The following is a 27,719-nucleotide window of genomic DNA, read 5'->3' as shown; positions in this document are numbered from 1 at the left end:
ACTGCCTTCCTGGGCCACAGCAGAGAGCTGGACTGGAAGAGGAGCAACCGGAACTAGAACCCGGCACCCCTATGGGATGCCAGCGCTGCAGGCAGAGGATTAACCAAGTGAGCCATGGCACCAGCCCCATTGTGAATACTCATCCTTTTTGAATAAAGGACAGCTTTCCTCAAAGTGAAAGTGTATATTTTTATGATAGCATAATTATGATTTTTTTAAGATAGGTGCTTCCTTTAAGACTTTTTACAATTATATTCAGATATATCTCCTCATTCTCAGTTGTGCCAGGCACTGAATAACTTTTCCTCATTGAAGCTTAATAATGCCAGAAAATCAAATTAAATTGGGTTACAACAAGGATGTTTCTTTCTCCTGCTTTTTGTAATTAGTATTAAACATTGTATTTTTGACACACTACAAATGTATACCATATATTTGCAACACAATTTGGCCAAGAATTTAAAGAGGTACTGTTAGAAAGTCATGTCAGATTATACTTTTTGGAAGCTACAAAGACTGCATACATAAACCACATTATTGTCTGACAATGAAACTTAGCAATAAAAATATATTTGGCTTCTAGTAATACTCTTCTGAGTACTGACTTTAAGACTAATCAATTTAAAAGATGGGAGATCTGAAATGAAGTAAAATCTGTTTAGTTGGGACAGTTGTATAATATAAATGCAAGAAAATTCATAATACCTAACAATTTTCTGCCTTTAATAAGATTATTAGTAAGAATAAATGTTTTTCCAGAATATTTTCCTATAATACAAAGAAAATTTTAGGTACTAATCACACAAACAGGAGATACAATTCATCTGACACATTTTGAATTTTTACAAAAATTCTTGGAGCCTAAAATGACATGTAGGAAAACAGGGCAAGGTTTTTCCCTTCTCTTTAGGAAAACTAACTATTGGTTTTGTTTCCAACCTTCAGCTGAATACAGGATAGTCAATTTTACAATAACAACAACAAAAAGTTATGGTCTAACAAACTGCATGAACTTTTAATGGAAACTATAAGGCCAGGAATTATTATTATGTATTATGACTTATTATTACCATAGAGGTTCCACAGTCAAAGATATTCTTACTCATACAGGGGATTCCATTTTCCCTCCTAAATCAGTTTCCTGTATACCCTCAGATTTTTTTTCTTTTTTTTTTTTTTTTTTTTTTTTTTTTTGACAGGCAGAGTGGACAGTGAGAGAGAGAGACAGAGAGAAAGGTCTTCCTTTTGCCGCTGGTTCACCCTCCAATGGCCGCCGCTGCAGCCGGCGCACCGCGCTGATCCTGGCAGGAGCCAGGAGCCAGGTGCTTTTCCTGGTCTCCCATGGGGTGCAGGGCCCAAGCACCTGGGCCATCCTCCACTGCACTCCCTGGCCATAGCAGAGAGCTGGCCTGGAAGAGGGGCAACCGGGACAGAATCCGGCGCCCCAACCGGGACTAGAACCCGGTGTGCCGGCGCCGCAAGGTGGAGGATTAGCCTATTGAGCCACGGCGCCGGCTCCTCAGATTTTTTTTCAATAGAAATTTCTTTCATGTACTTAGGTGTTTGATTACTTGGCTGGGATTGATGGAGAAGTGGGGATGAAAGGAGGAAAATGTCAGTAACTAGGTCTTCACTTTCTTCCATTGCTAAATCTCAACTTTGTCTCTCTTTAACCCTCTCACTGTTACCCAAATCCTATTCCTTACTACTTAATCTCCCCACTTTCTGGTTCTCTCTTCTTCAGTATCTCAAATACCATGGCTAGAGTAATCTTTCTGAAATACTGTCAACTACTCTTCTCAAAACCCTTGAGTGCTCCTTAGTAGTCTACCTTATTAAATTCAAATTTGTCTCTTTTTTCTAGGTTGTTCATAATCTGGATCTATCCTACTTATTTTTTTTTAAATCTTATATATTCCCTTATGTAAACTTACCATGCCAATTAAATTTCCTCACTCTTGCCTCCTATTTCCTGTTAATAGTTTTCATCTTTTCACTAATATTATTCATTCCCACAGAGTGTTTTTTTCTCTTTCTCTGTACCTGTATAATTCTCCCTTCATGGGCCATTTAAAGCATATCACCTGTAAGACTGGTAACAACAGCAATAGTCAACATTTCTTATGTGCTTACTCTGTGCCATGCACTGTTCTAAACACTTTTTAGGGATTGACACATTGGATCTTCAAAGAACCTTCTCAGACAATCATATAAAGTATTAAAATCCATCCTGATTTTCTCCCCAGTATACACCATGCTATAACTCATCTTCACTAAGTACCTACTATATGCACTATAGGCAACATTTATGTCATAAACTGGAAGGACACGGGGTTGCAGTCAGTACATATGGTTACTTATAGGATGTTAAATTAAATTAAATTTATACATTCCAAGCTTCAATTTCTTCATCATGTCACATGGGGATAAAAATACCTACCTCATGAATTCTTATAAAAATTTAATTTTCTAATCTGTGTGTAAATTATTATCTGACTATAAAATATAGTGTTAATGTTAACCACAATTTGTACAGCACATTTGGTGTGCTAATTACTAAGAGATAGTCTATAGGGTGAAAAAACCCTGGCAGTGCTTAAAGTCTACCATGTGTTGGACAGTGTTTTGCCCTGTAGAAAACCATAAGCTAGCACCACAAAATCAAGTACTTAATTTTTCAGTCATTATTCAAGTGTAACTGTCTTTCCAAGCTCACTGAAAAATATTCTTCTGTTTCTTTTCTAACATCCCACAATAGAGGGCATATAACAGGCCCCAAAAGTAGGAGTTGACTGAATTTTAGGGGGAAAAATTCTGACAAATTAATCTTTCAATAAACTCCCCGCAAGGACCTGGAAATGCTTTGAGAATGTCTAAAATTACTTTCAACTTAAACATTGAGTCAGTAAATATTTACTGTAATTATATATAATGGTATTTTTTAAAAGATTAACATAAATTGTTTCTCAGCATAAAGATAAATAAATATTACTTACCTAAGTGCAGAAAACGCAAATCCTTTCAGGCCATCTTTGCACCTAAAGCAATAAAAATTTACAGTCATAAAATATTATTTTCAGATATAAAGTAGTATATTAAAGTGCTATTAATATGCTTTTCTGAAAATGACATTCTAAGAGGTGAAGCTCTTACACAGAGCAATGATCTGAGCCTTACAACTGGTCAGATAAGCAACAAGCAATGAAGAAAGTCCCCATACACAAAATGATTAACATGATAATGTTTTCCTATGTCATATTAAAATAACTTAGGGCTCAATCCTCAGTTCTGCTGGTTGAACAGAGACTTAAGTAAATCTGAGGGCTCTATCTGGACTTAAAATGAGGTCTGGGAGTGGAGCATTCTTCAGTCTACCCAATCCCTTTGGGAGCAATTTTGCTGTAAAGAAAAAGGCTATATACACCTGCTGGGTATTACATTTAGGTCAGTTCTAGGTCCTGACTGCCCCCTACTTACTAATTCAGTGAGTGCAAAGCAATTAGAGTTGGCAGGCACAGAAAGCCTTCACATTTACTTGGTCAGTTTTAATTTCTGATTAAACCCAATCACAACAGATGGGGGGGGGGGGTTGGGATAAAAGGTGGGAGGGGTCAGAAAAAGGATTCTAAATAGCTATCAAGGAGTGCTTACTATTGCTGTGTACTGTTTTGAACATGTTGTATGTATTGTCATATTTAATCATATCACAACTCTATGGACAGATTTTTCTCTACTCCATAGCCACACACACACACAGAAAAATGCAGCTAATTTCCCAGAGGTCACAAAATTAACAGATCAGAAACAAAAGGCAAAGAGGGGGAGAGGAGTTGATCTAAAAATTCAAGGTTTTCTCCTATACATTCTCTGGAAATTATATCCTCTTGATTCAGGGAGCTTCAAAGTACATGGTAATAAAGAAAAAGAGATTCTCAGATGTGCAATAAAACAAGATATTAAAATAAGGACATTACTTTATACCAGTCTTATATTATCCTAGTGCCATGCTGTGCCTTTGTTCTACTTTATATGCCAAGATCATATTAGGGTATTCATTACTAGAATCCCTTGAATAAATCTATAAAGACTTGTGATACAATGATGCTGCAGTATATGTTAATATTAGAAACTGGATATTCTTGGTTAAAAGTATGGCCTCAAATATATCAGGAAATTCTTTATCTTTTGTAAAAAATTACAAAGGAAATGCAAAAAATAAACTTATTTTAAAATTTGCACTGTTTTATTGGAGGCAGTATAGAATCTTCAGCAGGAATTTAAGCCATGTGCACAGGAAAGTTTTAAAACACTTACCAAATCATTTCAATTAAGGCAAGTGATCTACTTTGTAGTTATGTGGAAAGTGAGAAATGGAGCCATGGAATTTAGCTAATGTTTTACATAATTATCTACCTTACAGGATAGTTAAGGCAAAATAATTCATACATTAAGCCAAAAATATCCATGGAAAAATAATAACATTAAAAATTTTAAATTTATTTCCATCTAAAGAAAGTATTTGCAATAATTTACAACCTGAAATCTACAGAGGCAGGGTGGTTAGGATGGCTGGGGATCTATTGACTGGAAAAGAGAAAGCAGTGGACTTAAAAGATTATATACATATGGGAACAAATTTTGCCTTTAGTATATTATTGTTGAAAGTTAGTCATTTATCTTTGTGCAATGCTGAATAAAGAATTCTGACAACATGCTCTAGTTAGGACTGCATTTCTGTGACCTTAAACAATAAATGCAATTGCAGCCCAAAACATCAAAAAGTGGCTTTCAAATATAAAAGAAGCATATTCAAATGAATTTGCAATTTCATTATGATGGAAGTTTGGTTCTTTCAGTAGAACCCTGTGGGAAGCACTTGATATTGATAAAGTCTTAGTATGAATACAAAAGGGGCTATTCTTCATTGCATTCATGTGTATAAGTTTTGTTAATGTAATTGAGAGTCAGATGTGTATGTCAAAAGAACAAAAAAGTAATTATTCCCATAGAAAGAATCTTCAAAATAGTAATATCACTCTGCATTGTGACCCCAGGAGCATTGTCTGTGCATTAACCTAAATAAGAAACACTACAGTAATTCGTGCTGAATGTAGAAAGTATGATGTAAACACAAAGATTTAAGTAAAGCAGACCCTATTATCAGAGGTCTGACTACCCTATGGATTGAGTTATTATGATGTAAATTAAACCACATTCTCCATTTATGTCTTAAGGCTCAGTGATTATTCAACAAATACTAACTAAGTGCCTACCATGTAGAGGCACTGGTTTAGGTTAGGAACTAACTATGGACAGTCAAGAATTTCTGCTTCCTAGTTGGGAGAGATACCATTAAAAAGTAAACATAGCATATCTTGATAATTGCAATGTAAAAAAAATCCTGCAAAGAAGTCAGGCTTTATTATACTGCACAATGTGGTCAATAATGGACTCTCTGAAACAATAAAATTTGATAATCTGATCAAAATCTTTCATGCATCAAGGAGAATGTTTCAATCTGAATCAACAGCAAGTACAAAGCCTGGGATGAAGAGTTTCTTTGACCAGTAAGGAGGAGGGCAAGCAGATTACTGATAGGGGAGGGGAATAGTTGGAAATAGTAGCAGGGGTGGAGGGAGGGAATTCACATAGTGCACTTTAGGAAGGATCTCAACAGAGGAATAACAAGGTCTGTCCTTACATTTTCAGAGAATCCCTTTGGCTGTGGGGTAGAAAATAAACTACATGAGGGCAAAATTAGAAGCTAAGAGACTAGTTAGGTAGGTCAGGAGAAATTATTATGGTCATGTAAATCCAACTGGCAGATGTGAGAGATACTGAATGTACTTGGAAGTAGAGCTGGCAGAATTTCTTTATGGTTGAATGTAGGGTAAAAGAGAGAGAATTTACAAAGTATTGAAACACCTTTGGTTTGATCAAATGTAAGGGTAAAATAGTCATTTACTAAAGTGAAGAATGCTATGGGAGAAATAAGTTCAAGGAGAAAATCATGTTTTATTTTGGATATGTTAGGAGTCAAGGAAGCAAACAATTGGCTATACAGGTCTGGGAATCAAGACAGTTCTGAATTATTTAAATGTAGTCTTTAATTTTTTTAAAAAATATTTATTTATTAGAAAGTCAGAGTTACAGAGAGAAAGGAAGACAGAGAGATCTTCCATCAGCTGGTGCACTCCCCAAATGGCCGCAATGTTCAGGATTGGGCCAGGGCAAAGCCAAGAGCGAGGAGCGTCTTCCAGTTCTCCCCAATGGGCGCAGGGGCCCCAGGATTAATGCCATCTTCAACTGCCTTCCCAGACACATTAGAGGGGGCTGGATAGGAAGTGGATCAGCCAGGACTGAAACCTGATGCCTGATACAGGATGGCCGAATTGCAGATGGCAGCTTTACCTGCTACGCCACAATGCCACCCCCTTAAATGTAGTATATAAATCCATGAGACTACATATAATCCATGAGACTACATAAAGGAAGTAAGTATAGGGACCGGCGCTGTGGCTTAGTGGGTAAAGCCACGGCCTGCAGTGTCGGCAAACCATATGAGCGACGGTTTAAGACCCAGCTGCTCCACTTCCAATCCAGCTCTCTTCTATGGCCTGAGAAATCAGCAGAACATGTCCCAAGCCCTTGGGCCCCTGCACTCGCGTGGGAGATCTAGAAGAGGCTCCTGGCTCCTGGCTTCGGATCCGCACAGCTCTGTCCATTGCAGCCAATTGGGGAGTGAACCAGTGGATCTCTCTCTCTCTCTCTCTCTCTACTTCTCCTTCTCTGTGTAACTCTGACTTTCAAATAAATAAATAAATCTTTAAAAAAAGAAATAAGTATAAAGAAAATATTCAAGGACTCAACACACTTTTCCTTTATAATTAATAATGTAGAAATCCTCTTCCACAGAACAAATTTCTCCTAATACAATTGTTCTCCTATATAATGTCTCATTTTAAGAGTACAAAAAATAATGTACTTAGCTCATGTATACATAAACTTGTCTACTTCCTCTATGCAAATGACATAAAATTACTCAAATTCAATCCGTATTTACTGAATCTACACTTTTGCCAAGTTTGGTGGTATGGTAAAGTATGACATAAAACAGGTAAGACAAGTAACAAAAGGAATTTTGAGCATTACATCAAATAACTTAGTCAATACACAACTTAATGTAGATGTTCAGATTGAAAATAAATACTATGAACAGGAAAGTATAAAAAAACTAATGTTATTATAAGATTAATAATCGAATGTCAAAATTTTCAAATAGAAGCGTAAATGATAGTAAAACAATTCTGTCCACAAAGACTCTTTCTTTTTAATCCTTACTTTCCACGATGTCACTTCTGATAGTTGAATCATTATTACAACAATATACCAGCAGGTGTCGCTAGGAAACTATTTTTAGGAAAAATTTGTAGCTCAGATATAACTTCTATAGCAAACACTTCACTGCAGGTTTTCTTCTGGCAACACATTTATAATGTTTCAGAAATGTTACTAATCCTAATTAAATTATATTAAGCTCCTCCAAGTAAATATATTAGACTTTTTAATGATAGGTGATGTTCCTGTTCCTGAAGTCTATCATTTCAAACAGTTATCTAGTATTTAACAACATTCTACTACTTGGCATCAACACAAATTTTGATGAGCTAAATGTGCCACTTCATTATATGTTCTCAAATGAGTTGAAAACAATGAGAATTATTCTAATTCTTAAATTTTTTGTCTCTTCATTTTTTATTCATTCAATAAATATAATGATTGTAAAACATAAAATTCCTTTAAAACATTTCTTCAGAGACAATGCATGATGCCGTGGTGGAAATAAGCTTGGTATGAACAGGGATATAGACACTGGTCACAACTTCTCTATAAATCTTCAAAAAATCACTTATGATTAGGGCTCAACTTTTTTATCTATTAAAAAAAAGAGGTTGGGGTGGGCAGTTGGCAAAGCAATAAGGGTGCCATTTGGGACACATGCACCCATGTTCCCATATCAGAGTGCCTGTTTTAAGTCATGGCTACTCTGCTTTGCATCTACCTTCCTTTTAATGTGCACCTTGGGAGGATGCAGATGATGGCTCAAGTGCATTGGTCCTTGCCACTGATATGGGTGACGTGGATGTAATTCTGGGTTCTTGGCTTTGGCTTGGCCTAGCTCAGGCTATTGCAAGAATTTGAGTAGAGAACCAACATGAAAGATCTCTGTTCTTTGTATGTGTGTGTGTGTGTGTGTGCGCCTGTGCCTTTTAAATAAAATGAAATAAACAAAAGACCAACAATAAGAAAGCACTATAATTGGCTTATTAAATGACTTCTAACTCTGAAATTCCATCAATTTACTTAAAGCTATTTTTATTATTTGAAATAGGAAATAATGGCAAAATAGAATGAATTCCTCTAAATAAAAACTTGTACAATGAGCACATATTTATATATCATTTGTGTAACTTGCTTAATATAAAAATCAATTATTGAATATTATAAGCTATTCATTTTTATTTCACCAACACTATAGTAACTAATGTAAAACTCAAAGTATTCAGTTGTACTAAATGGTGGTACTATAAAAAGTTTACCTGGAAAGAGATACAAAACTACTAACTAAAATAAATGACTTAGACCAGAATTTTCTGAAACTATGATTCCAGTAAACATGGATAATAAGGTGACTACCATGATAAAAAAAATCAATATTTATTAAGCATCAACTGGGGTACTTCTGTTTTCACTCATTGAGTTGGTTGGAAATAAACTCAAACATTTGTTAAATATCGCATAACCTACATTCACTCACCTAAGAATCATTAATTGAGCACATAGTTTACAGAAGACCACTGCGCTGACAGTCTCTTGAGTAATTCAAAGATAGTGTTGTAGGAGCTTAACTACTCTTGTCATTTCTTGAACTTAGCTTTGAATTTCTTTAGTTCAGAATTTTACATCATTTATCTTCTTAAATTATTTGATCTAAAAAAGTATTATATGTCAAACATACCTAAAAATGCAAAAATATTGGCAAAAACTAAAAAATGGGATTTAAAATAAGGTTTCACACTAATAATCTTTAAGATACTGTGTTCTGGAGCTGGCATTATGGTGTAGTGAGTAAAGCTGTTGCCTGCAATGCCAATTTTCCATGGGGGCACCAGTTCAAGTCCTGGCTGCTCCGCTTCCAATCCAGCTCCCTGCTAAGGTGCCTGGGAAAGCAGTAGGAGAAGGCTCAAATGTTTGGGCCCTTCCACCCACATGGATGAACCTCCTGGCTCCTGGCTTCAGCTAAGCCCAATCCTGACCTTTGTGGACATTTGGGGAGTGTACCAGTGGATGGAAGATCTCTTTCTCTGTTGCTTCCTCTCTCTTTGTAACTCTGCCTTTCAAATAAATAAAAGAAACCTTTAAAAAAAGGATATTGTATTTTTTTCTGATTTTATCAATCACCTAAGCTACTCAGTATCGAAAATAAAGCTACATTATTTTATGTGAACAAAATTATTTAAAGGAAAAATATTCAAAGGTCAAGAGTTATCATCTATATTGGAGTTGTGAGAAGGATGACATATGGATTTGATTATAAATAATTGTAATAGACAATAGTTAAATCTTCAACATTTTGATTTGTCTAATTATGATATCATCACTACTAAAAGCAGAAATATATCTGGAAGGAATACATTTAAAATGTTTAATTTGAAAGTCAAGGGGCTGGCTCTGTGGCACAGCGGGTTAATGCCCTGGCCTGAAGCACTGGCATTCCATAGGGGCACCAGTTCTGGTCTCTGCTGCTCCTCTTCCGATCCAGCTCTCTGCCATGGCCTGGGAAAGCAGTAGAAGATGGCCCAAGTCCTTGGGCCCTTGCACCCACGTGGGAGACCCGGAAGAAACTCTTGGCTTCGGATCGGCACAGCTCCGTCCATTGCAGTTAATTGGGGAGTGAACCAGCAGATGGAAGACCTCTCTCTCTCTGCCTCTCCTCTCTGTGTAACTTTGATTTTCAAATAAATAAATAAATCTTAAAAAAAAAAAGAAAGTCAAAAAAGAACCAGAATGTCTATTTAAATGTTTCATGTGTGGGACTCAAGTTGTCTTCATTCTAAACTACTTATGTGATTTTATGTAGTTGGATTTTTTTTTTTTTTTTTGACAGGCAGAGTGGACAGTGAGAGAGAGACAGAAAATTTCCATTGGTTCACCCCCCAAATGGCCATTACGGCCGGCACGCTACGGCTGGCGCATCGCGCTGATCCGAAGGCAGGAGCCAGGTGCTTCCTCCTGGTCTCCCATGGGGTGCAGGGCCCAAAGACTTGGGCCATCCTCCACTGCACTCCCGGGCCATAGCATAGAGCTGGCCTGGAAGAGGGGCAGCCGGGACAGAATCCATTGCTCCGACCGGGACTAGAACCCGGTGTGCCGGCGCCGCAAGGCGGAGGATTAGCCTATTGAGCCACGGCAAGTAGTTGGATTTTAACTTAAATTTTTATTTCATTTATAAACCCACATACAAAAACAAACTTGCATTTGTACAAACTTTTCTAACCCATTTTCAAGTGTACAAGCTCACACCTTAATACTAAACTGTAATTCAGTACTTGAGACCTGATCAACAATTGTAGTTTTTATTTACACATTCACTGAAGAATCCAGGAAAAGGCTGACATGGCATTAATTTCAGACTGCTATTTTGTCTTATTGTAAAAAGTTTCATTGTACTCATCACATATGTGTACTCTAATAGGTTATATAAATTCTTACAATTTATTATTTAGAATTTGTGCTACGTGGTTAAAACACATTCTATTGCTTACATATATTCACCAAGGTTTTCTTCTTATGTTTATTGTTGGAATAATAAAACAGACCAAGAGTTCAGTTATACTCTCCATATGGCACTTATTAAGAGATAACAGAATAATTAATGTTGTATTCTTATTTTAAGAAACCTCATGGAAACCAGCATTGTGGCGCAGTGAGTTAAGCCACTGCATCCCAAATGGAAGAGATGATTCAAGTCCTGGCTGATTTACTTCTAATTCAGCTCCCTACTAATACACTTGGGAAGGCAGTGGAAGATGGCCAAGTGTTTGGGACCATGCAACTAGGAGGGAGACCCAGATGGAGTTCCTCGCTCCTGGCTTCAGCAAGGTCCAGGCCTTGCTGTTGTGGCCCTTTGGGGAGTGAACCAACAGATGGAAAAATCGATCGATCTCTCTCTTTCTGTCACTCTGCCTCTCAAATAAATAAGTCTTTTTTTTAAAAAGCTCACATTAAAAATCTGAATTTGGGGGCTGGCGCTGTGGTGTAGTGGGTAAAGCTGCTGCCTGCAGTGCCGGCATTCCATATGAGTACCGGTTCAAGTCCCGGCTGCTCCACTTCTGATCCAGCTCTCTGCTATGGCCTAGGAAAGCAAAAGGAGATGGTCCAAGTCCTTGGGCTCCTGCACCTATGTGAGAGACCCAGAAGAAGCTCCTGGCTCCTGGCTTCAGATAGGCACAGCTCCGGCCATTGTGGCCAATTAGGAAGTGAACCAATGGATGGAAGACCACTCTCTCTGTCTCTCTCTCTGCCTCTCCTTCTCTCTCTGTGTAACTGACTTTCAAATAAATAAATAAATCTTTAAAAATATCTCAATTTGAAATAGCAACAAATTAAGAAATTAGGGGACAATTTCTTCGATTGCCTCATGAACTCTTATTGTATCATCAAAACAATTTTCAATACGGTTTTTAAAATAGTGAATTTTTCCAGTGCATTAGAGTAATTTTTTATTCCAATAGATATTTTACAGTACATTTATTTCACACAGACTGGAATACGGATGGCAGGCTTATCCTCAAGAACCCAGGGAAAGTTGCTGAAGCAGGCCACAGTTAAGCATAATCAAGTGTGATTGTTATGTCCCTAGATGATTGTTATGTGCCTTTTTTTTTATTTTGGTGTGTCCCAAATATAAATTGGAAACAGTTGGACTCAAACTTACAGTAACAACTCCAATAGGATCTCATTTCTCTTAAATTTGGAGAAGTGGGCACTGGTTTTGCTTTAAAATCCATACCAAGAAGGTCATACTGCAAGCTGCCTTCAATTGCTAAGGAACCAAGAATTATCTTCAGTCTGTTTCTAAAAGAAACGTTAATTAGGATAAACTTCCCTCTTAAAATGAACTTAAAAAAATAAGATTTATTTATTTATTTGAAGTCAGAGTTAGAGTTGCAGTGATGGGGGGCAGAGAGAATCTTCTATACACTAGTTATTTTTTTTTTAATTTTTTTTATTTTATTATTTTTTTTTTTTACAGGCAGAGTGGACAGTGAGAGAGAGAGACAGAGAGAAAGGTCTTCCTTTGCCATTGGTTCACCCTCCATTGGCCGCCGCGCGGCCGGTGCACTGCGCTGATCCGATGGCAGGAGCCAGGTACTTCTCCTGGTCTCCCATGGGGTGCAGGGCCCAAGGACTTGGGCCATCCTCCACTGCACTCCCTGGCCACAGCAGAGAGCTGGCCTGGAAGAGGGGCAACCGGGACAGAATCCGGCGCCCCAACTGGGACTAGAACCCGGTGTGCCCGTGCCGCAAGGCGGAGGATTAGCCTAGTGAGCCGCGGCGCAGGCCTATACACTAGTTAACTCCCCAGATGGCTGCAACGGCCATTGCTGGGCCAGGCTGAAGCCAGGAGCTGGGAACTTCTTCCAGGTCTCCCACTTGGGTGTTAGGGGCCCAAGCACTGGGGCTATCTTCTGCTGCTTTCCCCAGCCATTAGCAAGGAGCTGGACTGGAACAGGAACTAGCGCAGCCAGGACACAAACTGACGCCTATAAAAGATGCCTGCACCGCAGGAGGCGGCTTTACCCACTACACCACAACACTGGCCCCTCAAAATGAACTTTAAAAGATTTATTTTATTTATTTATTTGAAAGGCAGAGTAATTGAGAAAGAGGAAGAGAGAGTGTTTCAATCCCCAGTTGGCCACAATACCCAGGTCTGGCCTAGCTGAAGCCAGGAACCAGGAATTCTAACCTGGTTTCCCATAAGGGTGGCAAAGAATCAAGCACTTGAGCTGTCATACCCTGCCTCCCCAAGCCACATTAGCAGAAAGGTAGACCAGAAGCTGAATAGCCAGGATTCAAACTGGTGCTATTGAGGCCGCGCTGTGGCATAATGGGTGAGGCCGCCACTTGCAGGGCCAGCGTCCCATGTGGGTGCTGGTTCGAGTTCAGCAGCTCCACCTCTGATCCAACTCTCTGTTATGGCCTGAGAAAACAGTGGAAGATGGCCCAAGTCTTTGAGCCCTGTACCCATGTTGGGGACCGGAGGAAGCTCCTGGCTCTTGGCTTTGGATCAGCACAGCTCCGGCCATTGCAGCCATCTTGGGGGTGGAACAGTGGATAGAAGACCTCTCTCTCTCTCTCTCTCTTTCTCTGTAACTCTGCTTTTCAAATAAAAAATGGATAAATCTTTAAAAAAAAAAAACTGGTGCTAGATATGGGATACAGATAAACCACTATACCACAAGGCCAGCCCCTCAAAATGAACTTATAATAGCAGTGTTAGTCAAATTTTAAAATATTTGTAGAGCCCATTGTGGTTTCATTGAAGCTAAATTGAAAGTTTATTTGTGGTTCCAAAGCAAATGGCTGTATTTAGATTTGACAAATTAACTATCAGCAACAACCAAAGAGAACAATACGGTGTTTCATGTAAATCCAAGGAATATTTTAGCAAGTGTGTTAAAATTATCACATTGCTAGGGACAAAAGCTATTTATGTTAAACAAAATGATAACTATAATTTGAATCAATCTATTTTTTAAAGAAGATTGACAAGTATTCCACTTTTTCTCCTTCCAAAATGATTATGAAAAAAATGAAAACTCGCCAGCGTCGTGGCTCACTTGGCTAATCCTCTGCCTGTGGCATCAGCACCCTGGGTTCTAGTCCTGGTTGGGGTGCCGGGTTCTAGTTCCGGTTGCTCTTCTTCCAGTCCAGCTCTCTGCTGTGGCCCAGGAGGGCAGTGGAGGATGACCCATGTGTTTGGGTTCCTGCACCCGCATGGGAGACCAGGAGGAATTACCCAGATCCTGGCTTCAGATTGGTGCAGCGCTGGCCATAGCGGCCACTGGGGGAGTGAACCAACGGAAAGAAAACCTTTCTCTCTGTCTCTCTCTCACTGTCTATAACTCTCTGTCTCTCTCTCACTGTCTATCTCTGCCTGGCAAAAAAAATAAATTTAAAAAAATGAAAACTAATGTTTTCAATTAAATAGAACCTTTGATTCAAAACTAATTTATTTTCAAATGCATGTTGGTATCTATATCATTAAAATAATATGATAATTCGCTTTTGTATTGAACAAAATGAGCAGCTATTTGAAACTGTAACTTTAGACCATAATCTTTTCATAAATACATGTTTATTTAATACCAAAGTTCAAATCTAAAATAGATAAAATATGAATTTCCAAGTAGTGGATTCAAAAACCAGTATTTCGAAAGCTTTTAGAAGTATTATTTCCTGGGAAAGCAGTGGAAGATGGCCCAAGTCCTTGGGTCTCTACAACCTCGTGGGAGACATGGAGTAAGCTCCTGGATTCTGACTTCAGATTGGTGCAGCTCCAGCCATTGCGGCCATCTAGGGAGTGAACCTGCAGGTGGAAGACCTCTCTCTCTCTCTCTTTTTCCTCTCTGTAACTATGCCTTTCAAATAAATAAACAAATTTAAAAAAATTGGTTGGTACTCTGTGTTCTCAGATTCTCAGACTGTGTTCTCAGATTCTCAGAGTATAGCAAAATGTAATACAATATGGTAGCTTACATTAAACAAAATCTTCTCTTTACATAATTGTAGTAATATTTGAGTTAGAAAGTAACTATATATTGAAACCATCAATATTTTATTAATCATGGGGCCAGTGCTGTGGCACAGTGGGTTAACTCCCTGGCCTGAAGCACCAGCATCCCATATGGGCACTGGTTCAAGACCCAATTGCTCCACTTCCAATCCAGCTCTCTGCTGTGGCCTGGGAAAGCAGTAAAAGATGGCTCCAGTCCTTGGGCCCCTGCACCCACGTGGAAGACCCAGAGGAAACTCCTGGCTCCTGGCTTCGGATCAGCGCAGCTCCGTCCATTTCGGCCAACTCGGGAGTGAACCAGCGGATGGAAGACCTTTCTCTCTCTTTGTCTCTGCCTCTCTTCTCTCTATGTAACTCTGACTTTCAAATAAATAAATAAATCTTAAAAAATATTTTATTAATCATAAAACATCATACTCTAAAATTCTGTAATATTATTATTATGTTAGATTTTGAGGAAAAACATGAGTATTTTCAGGAATTTGGTTATTTCCCTGAGATATTTATTCCCCCTACTCCAAAATTCTATAAATATTATAAATATAAAAAACATATTTCACAAATATTGCAAAAATAAAAAAAGCTTTGTATAGTTTAATAACATAAAACCCTATGTGATCTACTCAATGACCTCTGTGTCTCAATATATACATACCCACAGGTGCATGCATACATACTTTTATTTATATAAACATAGATACATGTGTATATATGTATATATATTCATACACACTCACACATACACACATGGAAGATCTGAACAGGATTTGGCTCTCTAACTCGTGCAAACATTTAAAACCCAAGTCATAAATTAATAGTACAAGGAGGGTGAAGACAAGTTCAGCTATGCCCATAGGAGGTGGTGCCTAGTGGAAGCTCCTAAGGTCACTGAGGTATACCCTTAGAAAGCAATTCTCCAAAGAAGCTTAGTTATATAAGACTGAGTTGGGTCCAGCTGTTCTCTACTTCTGCTTCCTGGCTCCCCCTGTGACCTACCCACCACATGCACTCAGCTATTGCCATCCTCCAACCATACCACACTGCCCAACCAATGATGCCTGTCTGATCTTGGCTCAGCAGATGGAAAATCTCTCTCTGTCTCTCTCTGTAACTCTGCCTTTCAAATCAATAAAATAAATCTTTTTAAAAAAGGTCATTTAGGCCGGCGCTGCGGCTCAATAGGCTAATCCTCCACCTGTAGCACCGGCACACTGGGTTCTAGTCCCGGTCAGGGCGCCAGATTCTGTCCCGGTTGCCCCTCTTCCAGGCCAGCTCTCTGCTGTGGCCCGGGAGTGCAGTGGAGGATGGCCCAAGTGCTTGGGCCCTGTACCCGCATGGGAGACCAGGAGAAGCACCTGGCTCCTGGCTTCGCATCAGCGCAGTGCGCCGGCTGCAGCGCACTGGCCACAGCAGCCATTGGGGGGTGAACCAATGGAAAAGGAAGACCTTTCTCTCTGTCTCTCTCTCTCTCTCACTGTCCACTCTGCCTGTCAAAATAAAATAAAAATAAAATAAATAAAAAAGGTCATTTATTTGAAAGTCAGGATGAGAGAGGTTGGGAGGGAAGGGAGAGGGATCTTCAATCTTCTGGTTTATTCTCAAAATGTCTGCAACAGTTAGGACTGAGCCAAGCTAAAGCTAGGACCCTGGAACTGCATCTGGTTCTCCCATATGGGTGACAGGTACCCATATGCCATCTCCTGCTGCCTCCCAGGATCAAATTAGCAAGAAGCTGGATGAGAAGTGGAGCAGCCAGGATCCAAATCAAGCACTCCAACACGGATGTGGTGTCCCAAGCAGTAGCTTAACACACTACACCACAATACCTGCCTCTACCTAAACTTTTGATATTAATATACAAGAGTAACTGAATTCACTAAAATCTTAGAATTCAAAGAAAGGAGAACAACCTGGATCAGAGTTCTGATGCTCTCAGAACTCAAATTCTAATGAAGTTATTAGAATGCGTGTTCTGAAAAACGGCTAGGCTTGGTTAAGTTACTTGACCTCATATAGTTTCAATTTCCCCAAACATAAAATCAGATATTATTACTTACCATAGAAGACTTTTGTAAGATTTAAAGGAGTAATATATACAGTCTGAAATAGAGAAAGTGCTCAATAACAATGTATTAAAGATTAAATGTTTTAATAAAAGTTATACAAATTGAAAAACTACTCAGTGAACTTAAGATTTATAATCCTATGGAAATATAATTTTTTAAGAATAAGTGAGAAAGATTGAAAATAGAAAAGCTTTAGCAAGGGGAGAGTGTGAAGGAACACGACTTCATCTAGTCTCAGTCCCTCTTCTATAAGGATCTCATGGGAAATTTTAAGTTTGATGATGTTTATCAGCTTTAACTCTGCCTTTTCAGATCTGTTTTTCTGAAAATTGGAAAGGAAGTGTTGAGAACTGGTTCCAAGCATACCCTAATTTTTTTTTGAGAAGTTTTGGAAAACAGCTCTTGTTCCTTCAAGCTTTATTAAAGGCAAAACTACAACAGGCAGAAAACTGTAGTAAGTTTTAATTCATAATGCCATTTATAAAAGCTTTTGGAATATACTTAAGAAGTACAAAAACGGTTTATGTGCAAACTGTCATGCCATCTTTATCTTTAAAATGACATTTAGGGCATTGGTGTAGTGGTTAGGATACTACTTGGAACACTTCCATTTCATTATCATTGTGGTTCAAGTTCTAGTCCCTCTATTTCCAATCCAGGTTCCTCCAAGTATACACTATGGAAGGCTGTAGTTGATGGCAGAAATACTTGGGTTCCTGACACCCATGTGACAGACTTGAGTTCTGGGCTTCTGGCATTGGCTTGGCCCAGTCTGGCTATTATGGGCTGTTTACAGGCATTTTTGGAGTAAACCAGTAGATAAAGGATCTTTCTCCCTCTCTCTTTTTTTCCCCTCCCTCCCTCCCTTCCTGCCTAAGTCACCACCTCTCTCCTTCCCTTCCTTCTTTGCTTCTTTCCTTCTTTTTCTTACTTTCCTTTCATTTCTTCCTTCCTTTGTCCCTCTTCCTTTCTCTTTGCCTTTCTCTCTCTTTATTCTCTCTCTCTGCTGTACAAATAAAGTGAAAATAAATTTTTTTTGACAGGCAAAGTGGACAGTGAGAGAGAGAGACAGAGAGAAAAGTCTTCCTTTGCCATTGGTTCACCCTCCAATGGCCGCCGCAGCCGGTGCACTGCGTTGATCCGATGGCAGGAGCCAGGTGCTTCTCCTGGTCTCCCATGCGGGTACAGGGCCACAGCAGAGAGCTGGCCTGGAAGAGGGGCAACCGGGACAGAATCCGGCACCCCAACTGGGACTAAAACCCAGTGTGCAGGTGCCGCAGGCGGAGGATTAGCCTATTGAGCCGCAGCGCCAAGTGAAAATAAATTTAAAAATATTTTAAACTACTTGTTTTGCCTAAATGAAGAAAAGGGAGGAATTAAAGATCATCCAAAACTATAAAGCTCATATGCCTTCAAAGATATCCATTAGTGTTGTAAATAGGGAGCTTGAAGGTAAAGGAAAGTAAAGCCATCTGGAACATGCTTTATAGATATCAATTATGTGGCACTGATAATTTAGAAATGTAAGAGAAAGAAGGAACAGACAAGTACTCCTACTTAAGCAATATTTCATTTAGTTTATTAAAGGCAACCATGTTAATGACTTGGTTTTAGGATTATCATGCATTTTAACTGGTTCACCTGCAAATAGGCATATATATTTGATCTCAAATTAATTATATATATGACCTAATAATTGAGCAGTTAATTATTTTCTGTGTAATGAACATTCTTCCCCAATTTAAGACCTCACAACTGATTATGATTAGACATAATCTAAGAATATGAGTTTTATTTCTGGTTCTTTTACTAAAAAACTGAGAGCTGAGGTCAGCATAGTGGCAAAGAAGGGTAAACCACCACTATAAAGTACCAGAATCCCACTCCTCCACTTTTTTTTTTTTTAAGATTTATTTATTTATTTGAAAGTTGGAGTTACACTGAGAGAGAAGGTGAGGCAGAGGCAGAGGCAGAGAGAGAGACAGAGAGAGAGGCCTTCCATCCACTGGTTCACTCCCCAATTGGCCACAACAGCCGGAGCTGCACCAATCAGAAGCCAGAAGCCAGAGGCTTCCTCTGAGTCTTTCACGTGGGTGTAGGGGCCCAAGGATTTGGGCTATCTTCTACTGCTTTCCTAGGCCACAGCAGAGAGCTGGATTGGAAGTGGAGCAGCAAGACTCGAACCAGCACCCATATGGGATGCCGGCACTGCAAGCAGCGGCTTTACCTGCTACAGCACAGCGCTGGACCCATTCCTCTACTTATGATCTAGCTTGGTGCAAATGGTCTGAGAAGACAATGGAAGATGGTGCAAGTACCTGGGACTCTACCACCATGTGGGAAACCAGGTTTTGAGTTGCTGGCTCCTGGTTTCAACCTGGCTTAGCCATGACTCTTGTGGGCATTTGGGAATGAACCCATAGATAGAAGAAATCTCTTTCTCCCTTGTTATTTCTCTCCCTCTCTGTCACTCTTTCAAATAATAAATATTTTAAAAGTTGAGAGACCTTAAAAAGAAAGTTGTTTCTGAATTTTATTAAATTTTTTAACTTTTGTTTAATAAATATAAATTTCCAAAGTATAGATTATGGTTTACAATGGCTTTCGCCCCCATAACTTCCCTCCCATCGACAACCCTCCCATCTCCTGCTCCCTCTCCCATCCCATTCACATCAAGATTCATTTTCAATTCTCTTTATATACAGAAGATCAATTTAGTACATATTAAGTAATGATTTCAACAGTTTGCACCCACACAGAAACACAAAGTGTAAAATACTGTTTGAGTACTAGTTATAGCATTTATTCACATTGGACAACACATTAAGGACAGAGATCCTACATGAGGAATAAGTGCACAGTGACTCCTGTTGTTGACTTAACAAATTGACACTCTTGTTTATGAAGTCAGTAATCACCCTAGGCTCTTGTCATGAGCTGCCAAGGCTATGGAAGCCTTTTGAGTTCTCCAACTCTGATCTTATTTAGACAAGGTCATAGTCAAAGTGGAAGTTCTCTCCTCCCTTCAGAGAAAGGTACCTCCTTCTTTGATGACCCATTCTTTCCACTGAGATCTCACTTGCAGAGATCTTTCATCTAGGTTGGTTGGTTGGTTGTTGTTGTTGTTTTTTTTTTTTTTTTTTGCCAGAGTGCCTTGGCTTTCCATGCCTAAAATACTCTCATGGGCTTTTTAGCCAGATCCAAATGCCTTAAGGGCTGATTCTGAGGCCAGAGTGCTGTTTAGGACATCTGCCATTCTATGAGTCTGCTGTGTATCCTGCTTCCCATGTTGGATTGATCTCAGTGGCGCTAGGATCCCTCACAACTTAAAATTTTTTAAATAAAATATTATCCATAAATTTCCATGCATTGTCAAATTCAATATGACTCCAATCTGATTTTTTATCTCAAATTGAAATACTATAATTGACTCAATACTCAGTTGACATAACATATATTAAAATATTCCATTCTAGTCAGCAGTGAAAATACTTCCATATAAGTAGAAAACAATGTATAAGTATCATTCTGCTGAAAATAATTTTAATACAAGTGAATGAATCAAATATTTGAATTCCCAAAATATGCCATACCTTCAAGATAGTTTATCTTCTTGGGTCGGGGCTGTGGCCATCTGGGGAGTGAACCAGCAGATGGAAGACCTCTCTCTGCCTCTCCCTTTCTCTGTAACTTTGTCTTTCAAAAATAAATCTCCCTTTCACTGACTGTAACTCTACTTCTCAAATAAATAAATAAATAAATAAAATCTTTGACAAATAAATAAATCTTTAAAAAATATAGTGTATCTTCTTCTAAATTATAACATTTCCACTTACAGAAATTATCTTAGTTCTGTAGAATGAAGTATAGCAAATAACAAGAATCTATTGCACAGAGTTCTATCTCTATTTGTCATAAATGAATTTTCTACAATATGCTCTTGATTACTAGCTTTAAAATGTGAAATATATATACAATGTTTTAGAGAATATCTTAGAATATTCCTAGAATATTTGATGTATGTACAATCTAATATTTAAGAAGAGAATATCTTAGATAATTTCAGAAAGCTATATTAAGAATTATTTTTTAAAAGTTTAAGAAGCTAAAAATATTTTATATATACATACATATATACATACACAAACACATACATGGGTGTATATGTGTATATATGAGAAGACTTCAAAAAGTTCATGGAAAATGGAATTAATAGACATCATGAACTTTCCATATATATAAATATATACACACTCTGTACATTCCATGTTTGACACAAAAATGCACAGTACAAAATTTTCACCAAAATAAATTTATCTTTTCATTCCATTTTTCCACTAACTATTTGAAATCCCCTCATATATTTAGACAAATACCTTTATATTATAGGAGTATACTTACATGTACCTTTTAGTTTATTTATTTGAAAGGCAGAATTAAAGAAAAAGAGAGAGAGAAATCTTCCATCTGCTAGTTGACTCTCCAATGCCAACAACAGTAAAAGCTGGGCCAGGCCATAGCCAGCAGCCAGAAAATCCATATGGGTCTCCCATGTGAGTGATAAGGAACTCAACTGCGTCAGCCATCATCTGCTGCTTCCTAACATGTACATCTGCAGGAAGCTAGATTGGAAGCAGGGGTGAGATTTGACCGTAAGCCCTCAGTTATGTGATATTGGGGTCCAAAGCAGCGCTGCACCACAAAGCCCACATATTCTTTCACAAAGTTGAATAGAACTGATGTATGGACACATTCTAAGTAGTTACAATTGTGTTAGCTCTGTCCTCAAATACCATCCTAACTAGTGCCAATTTCATAATATAAAAATATTTTTATATTTTCCTATTGCATACTATAAATTAAAGTGCTGCTGAGTCAAAAGCAATATTTATTTCAAAATGCAGAAATACATTATTTTCAGTACTACATGATTGGGGTCTCTGTGGAGCTTGGCAGGGGTCGAAAGTGGGAGGAAAATTTTAAAATCCAGACCAGCTTTGGCTTTTCTTACTCTGAAACTCTAACTTGGTAAAAAATGTACTTTGTCTTCCAACAAGTTTGCATGTGTGGGCTATATTTTATGTTTTCAGTGTCTTGCCAGACAAATACTTAGTATACAAAGTGACGTGGGGTAATTTGTTGGCAACAATGTATCAAAACTTAGTATCCTCAAAGTTAGTCAAGTGTGCTTGTCTGGAACATATGGTTACCCAACAGCCAAGTATCTGATAGGCTGACTTTGGTCTCAAGAAGCGGATAATGGTCACTAGCACTTAAAAATAGGAATTTACTTTTGACTTTATGCCATGTCTTATTCTCTATCTCAGTTTTTTAGAAAAAAAGAAAAAACAAAAAAACAAAAGTAATTCAAGCTTCCAAGGCAAAATTCCAGGAGCATAAAGGGAGTTAAGTGAAAACACAAAAGATAACTATAGAGAACAGATGAAAATAACATTTTTACATTTAGTTCTTTGAAACAATATTGCTCAATATAATAACACTTCACATGTTTTCTTTTTTAAATAATAAAAGTTGAAGGGGCCTAAACACTGAGACAAGAGCTTCACAAAATTTCATTCATTTAAATAAGACAAAAAAAAAAAAAAAAAAGAAGAGGTTAAAGTTTATTTGTTCTAGAAACACAACAGATACCTCTTAGAATTCCATAGAAGAAAACATAAGAGTTCTTCAAAAACCAGTTCACTTACATACAACATTTTGTCCTATCTATCCTTCCTTGATATGAGGATATTGAATTGAAAATATGGTATTTATTTTTCAATAATTTATCACTTTTGTTATTTATTCTACATTGAGTCTGTATAGAAGTTTCGCCAAAAGATCTCTGGAGTGCAAGCAAATATCTAGCATTGTTTGTTCCTTCTAATAAAGTAACTTAAAATGTCAGGAGGTCAGAATGTACTGGTAGACTCTGAGAAAGACATGAATGAAGGTAAAGCACTAAGTATTTCATAAGCAGGAAAGTATAAACAGAGAAGAAAGCTTTGAGGGAGGTGGGCAGAGATTGTTAGAAACTACATTTGTGAAGACAATTCAAGTAAGTGTGGATTTAGCCTTGAACGTCACAGCATAATGAAGATTTAAAAGTACCATTTTAGCTATACCGACCAGTAAAGAGTGTAGCTGGCAGAATATCGAGAATTGGGCCTCAAGGAATATGGGAAGGAAAATCAGACATTGAGAAGTGTTCAACCGCTTTCAGAACTAAAAGTTCTGTTGAGATGTCTACCTTTGGAATGGAAGGCTTCCTGAATTACCCCTTAAACCCACTCTAAAAACTGGTCTGGAGATCCATATTTCTCAAAATAGCGCAAATAAATTGCACAAATCTCCTATTGGATATTCTTTTGTAAAAATACTCACGTTTCATTTACTTTTACTAGAATACTTACAACCCACTCCATCTACATAATTAACACAGAAATCCAATGTCCAAACTAAACAGTGTTTCCCAAGCAATGATCTTGATAGGAAAATGCCAATAAATGCATATAAATCGATCCAAATAAACTAACAGCAAGTTATTTAATATTCCTCTTACTCAGTTTCCTCCTCTATAAAACAGGAGGGAAAAGGACAACATGCAGGTGTTCAACGTTAAGCTCCTTTCTCTCTTTCTTTTGGGTTTTGTTTCTAGCCACTGGAACTATTTTCCCTCCTTTCCCCCATGGTATTTACAGCATTTTTTTTTTTTTTTTTGTAAATCTATGATCTAACTTTTCAATGTGCAAGTTTCAAGTAGTGATTTCCATTTGCAAGCAATGTTACACAGATTATCCCTGTCTTATGATGGCTTGACTTATTATTTTTTCACATTAAAATGCAGCATAGGGCCAGAGTTGTGGCACAGTGGGTTAAGACATGACCTGCAGCACCAGCATCCCATATGGGCAATGGTTAGAATTCAGACTGTTACACTTCCAGTCCAACTCCCTGTTGATGGCCTGGAAAAGCATCAGAGGGTGGTCCAAGTGCTTGGGCTCCAGAACTCAAGTGAGAGACCCAGAAGAAGCTCCTGGCTCCTGGCTTCTGCCTGGCCCACCCCTGGTCATTGTGGGAGGGAACCAGTGGGTGGAAGAGCTCTCTTTCTCTTTCTCTGTCTCTCTTCTTTCTCTCTCTAACTCTGCCTTTCAAATAAATAAACAAATCTTTTTTTTTAAAAAAAATGCAGCAATGATAAGCATTCTGTAGAAACTGGACTTCATATTTTTATCTTTTCAGTGCTAGCAATATGCAGTGGATACTCTGTAAGGATGTGGAGTGGCATCAGAGAGCCACAGCTTCCAGTTAGTCTTATGATCATAAAGAGAAACCAGTAAAACTCTACAGTGGACTGTGTTGCTTATCTATGATGTTCAGTAGGTTAGGTATATTAAATACATTCTTGACTTACAACCTTTTTATTTTTTTAAAGATTTATTCTATTTATTTGAAAGACAGAGTTACATAGAGAAAGATATAAAAGAGAGGCAGAGAGAGATAGTCTTCCATCTGCTGGTTCACTGCTCAGATGGCCACAATAGCCAGAGCTGCGCCAATGCAAAGCCAGGAACCAGGAGCTTCCCCAGGGTCTCCCACATGGGTGCAGGGGCCCAAGGACTTGGGCCATCCTCCACTGCTTTCCCAGGCCATGGCAGAGAGCTGGGTAGGAAGTGGAGCAGCCAGGACTTGAACAGGCACCCATATGGGATGCTGGCACTGCAAGTGGCAGCCTCACCCGCTACGCCACAGCACTGGCCCCAACTTACAATATTTTTAACTTATGATGAATTTATCAGGACATAACTCCATGACAAGTAGAGGAACATCTGTATGTTTGTTTTGCATTTCTTTTTAACCATATTCTGTTAGAAGGACTAGCAATTGATAGAACAAAGAATATTAGTGAATGGGGGGGGGATGTTCTGAAATCATAAAAAAATGACAAAGAATAGAGAAAGTATAGTGTTCTTTAAGTCAAGTTCTGTTAAGAGGAAGGTTGAAAAGAAAATAATGTAATGGGAAAGTAACAACATCTGTAAGATGTTTTATTTAATCCTCACAACATCCATTTTCAGATATAAACATGGAGGCTTAGCAAGGTGTCTTTCTCAGCTTTAGCTCATAAGAAGATGAACCAGAATTAGAATCTGTCTTCTGACTCTAAATCCTAAATTCTAAGATACCATTCTAGCTATAATAAAGATACAAGAGATCAAAAGCTTTGAATGGAACAAATTGAATCACTGAGTTAAAAATAATGAATTTGATGTATTTAATAATAAACAAACAAAAGCAATAGAACAGCTATAAAAGGTAAAAAATACAAACTTCAGAAATGAGAAGATCTACACATAATGCTTAAGGGTAACTACTTTCACAGCAAAAGTAGTATATAAAGTTCATGTCCTGAAAAAAGAAAGGAGTTTGCAAGACTTCTGTATTCTAAAGAGCATACTGTAAACAGCCTGAATACAGACTTAAACATCATTACAAAAAAATAAAATGTTTTCAAAACCAATCAAAATCAATGAGAATCATTACAATGCTGGGACTAGAAGAGTCCACAAGATCATTTCATATCTCCTATAACAACACTGTCCAGCAAATATAATACTAAGGTAGGCATATAATTTTCAATTTTCTAGTAATTATATTAAAAATTTAAACAAAAGAGGTGAAATTAATTTTAACAGTGTATTTCATTTGATGATGCCACAGAGACATACATCTGTCAAAGATATGTCAAGAAATCTTCAATATGAAAGGATTGTTAGTGAAATATTTATGATCTTTTACATACTAAGTCTTCAAAATTTAGCACACACTTTATACTTACAGTCTAAATTTCAACTTCACTCTTTCAAGTGCTTAATAGACTTACGTAGCTAGTAGCTACCATACTGAACAATATAGTTTTAGAGGATCACAAAAGTAACTGAAATATATAGATGTCAAAGCTCTTTTAAAGATTAAGGTTAATAGAGTGGTGATGTATAATACAACTTTCTTCTCTTGAAATAAACTGAAACAAAAAAAGATCAGTGAAATGAAGAGCTGTGGTTTTTTTGAAAAAAATAAACAAATTGACACAACACTGGCCCAAATAATAAAAAAAATAAAAAGGGAAAAGACCCAAATCAACAAAATTAGAGATGAAAAAGGAAATGTAATAATAGATACCACAAATAAAAAGAATCATCAGAAATTACTACAAAGAGCTGTATGCTAACAAACTGGGAAGCCTAGCAGAAATGGGATAGATTCCTGGACACATATAACCTACATAAACTGAGCCATGAAGACATAGAAAACTTAAACAGATTAATAACCAAGATGGAAATTGAATCAGAAATAAAGACTCACCAAACAAATTAAAGTTGTGGGATATAAAATCAACAACAAAAAAATCAATAGCTTTTGTACACACAGACAATGCCAAGACTAATAAAGAACTTCTAAGATCAATCCCATTCACAATAGCTGCAAAACAAATTAAATACTTTGGAATACATTTAACCAAGGATATCAAAGATCTCTATGATGAGAAATGCAAAATATTAAAGAAATAAATAGAAGACACAAAAAATGTAAAAAATCTTCATGTTCATGGATTGCAAGAATCAATGTCATCAAAATGTCCATACCACCAAAAGCAATATACAGATTGAATGCAATACCAATAAAAATAACAAGGACATTCTTCTTAGACATAGAAAAAACGATGCTGAAATACATATGGAGGTACAGAAGACCTCAAACAGCTAAAGCAATCTTATACAACAAAAACAAAGCTGGAGGCATCACAATATTGGATTTCAAAATATACTACAGGGCAGTTTTAATCAAAACATCCTGGTACTGGTACAAAAACAGATGGACAGAACAATGGAACAGAATAGAAGTGCCAGAAATCAACCCACACATCTACAACCAACTTATATTTGACAAAGGAGCTAAAATCAATCCATGGAATTAGGACAGTTTCTTCAAAATACGGTGCTGAGAAAACTGGATCTCTGCATGCAGAAGTATGAAACAAGACCCCTATCTTACACCTTACACAAAAAATCCACTCAAAATCATAGACTTAAATCTACAACCTGATACCATGAAGTCACTAGAAAACATTGGGGAAACCCTGCAAGACATTCACATAGGCAAAGAGTTCTTGGAAAAGACCCCAGAGGCACAGGCAACCAAAGCCAAAAATGGCAAATGAGATTACACAACATTGAGAAGCTTCTGTGCTGCAAAAGAAACACTCAGCAAAAGGAAGAGGCAACTGACAGAATGGAAGAATGTATTTACAAACTATGAAAGTGACAAAAGATTAACTTCCAGAATCTATAAAGAGCGCTAGAAACTCAAAAACAACAGAACAAACAACCCAGTTAAGAAATGGGCAAATGATTTAAACAGGCGTTTTTCAAAAGAGAAAATGCAAATGGCCAACAGGCACATGAAAGAATGCTCAAGATCACTAACCACCAGGGAAATGCAAATCAAAATCACAGTGAGGTTTCACCTGAACCCTGTTTCATGCAGAAATCAACAAACAACAAATGTTGGTATGCATGTGTGGAAAAGGTACCCTAATCCACTGTTGGTGGGAATGTAAACTGGTACAGACACTGTGAAAGACAGTATGAGATTACTCAGCAATTTGCATTTATATAGACCTACCATATGACTCAGCCATACCACTCCTGGAAATTTTCCCAAGGTAAATGAAATCAGCATATGAAAGAGTTATCTGCACCTGTATGTTTATTGCAGCTCAATTCACA

General features: G+C 37.7%; 1 protein-coding gene across 7 annotated transcripts in view; it reads right to left on the bottom strand.

Annotated features, from left to right (window-relative positions):
• TMEM135 (transmembrane protein 135) overlaps window positions 1-27,719 on the bottom strand; it is a 289,095-nt gene that overhangs the window by 30,451 nt on the left and 230,925 nt on the right. For all 7 annotated transcript variants that reach the window (XM_051821449.2, XM_002708646.5, XM_051821457.2 and 4 more), the window contains one exon: window positions 2,997-3,038. In XM_051821449.2, coding sequence (XP_051677409.1) covers window positions 2,997-3,038 — 42 coding nt within the window. The remainder of the gene's footprint in view (window positions 1-2,996; window positions 3,039-27,719) is intronic.

Source organism: Oryctolagus cuniculus, chromosome 1, assembly GCF_964237555.1.
Source record: "Oryctolagus cuniculus chromosome 1, mOryCun1.1, whole genome shotgun sequence".
In the NCBI taxonomy this organism is placed as follows: Eukaryota; Metazoa; Chordata; class Mammalia; order Lagomorpha; family Leporidae; genus Oryctolagus; species Oryctolagus cuniculus.
The sequence above is the reverse complement of the archived record's forward strand: the minus strand, read 5'-3'. Positions and strand labels throughout refer to the sequence as shown.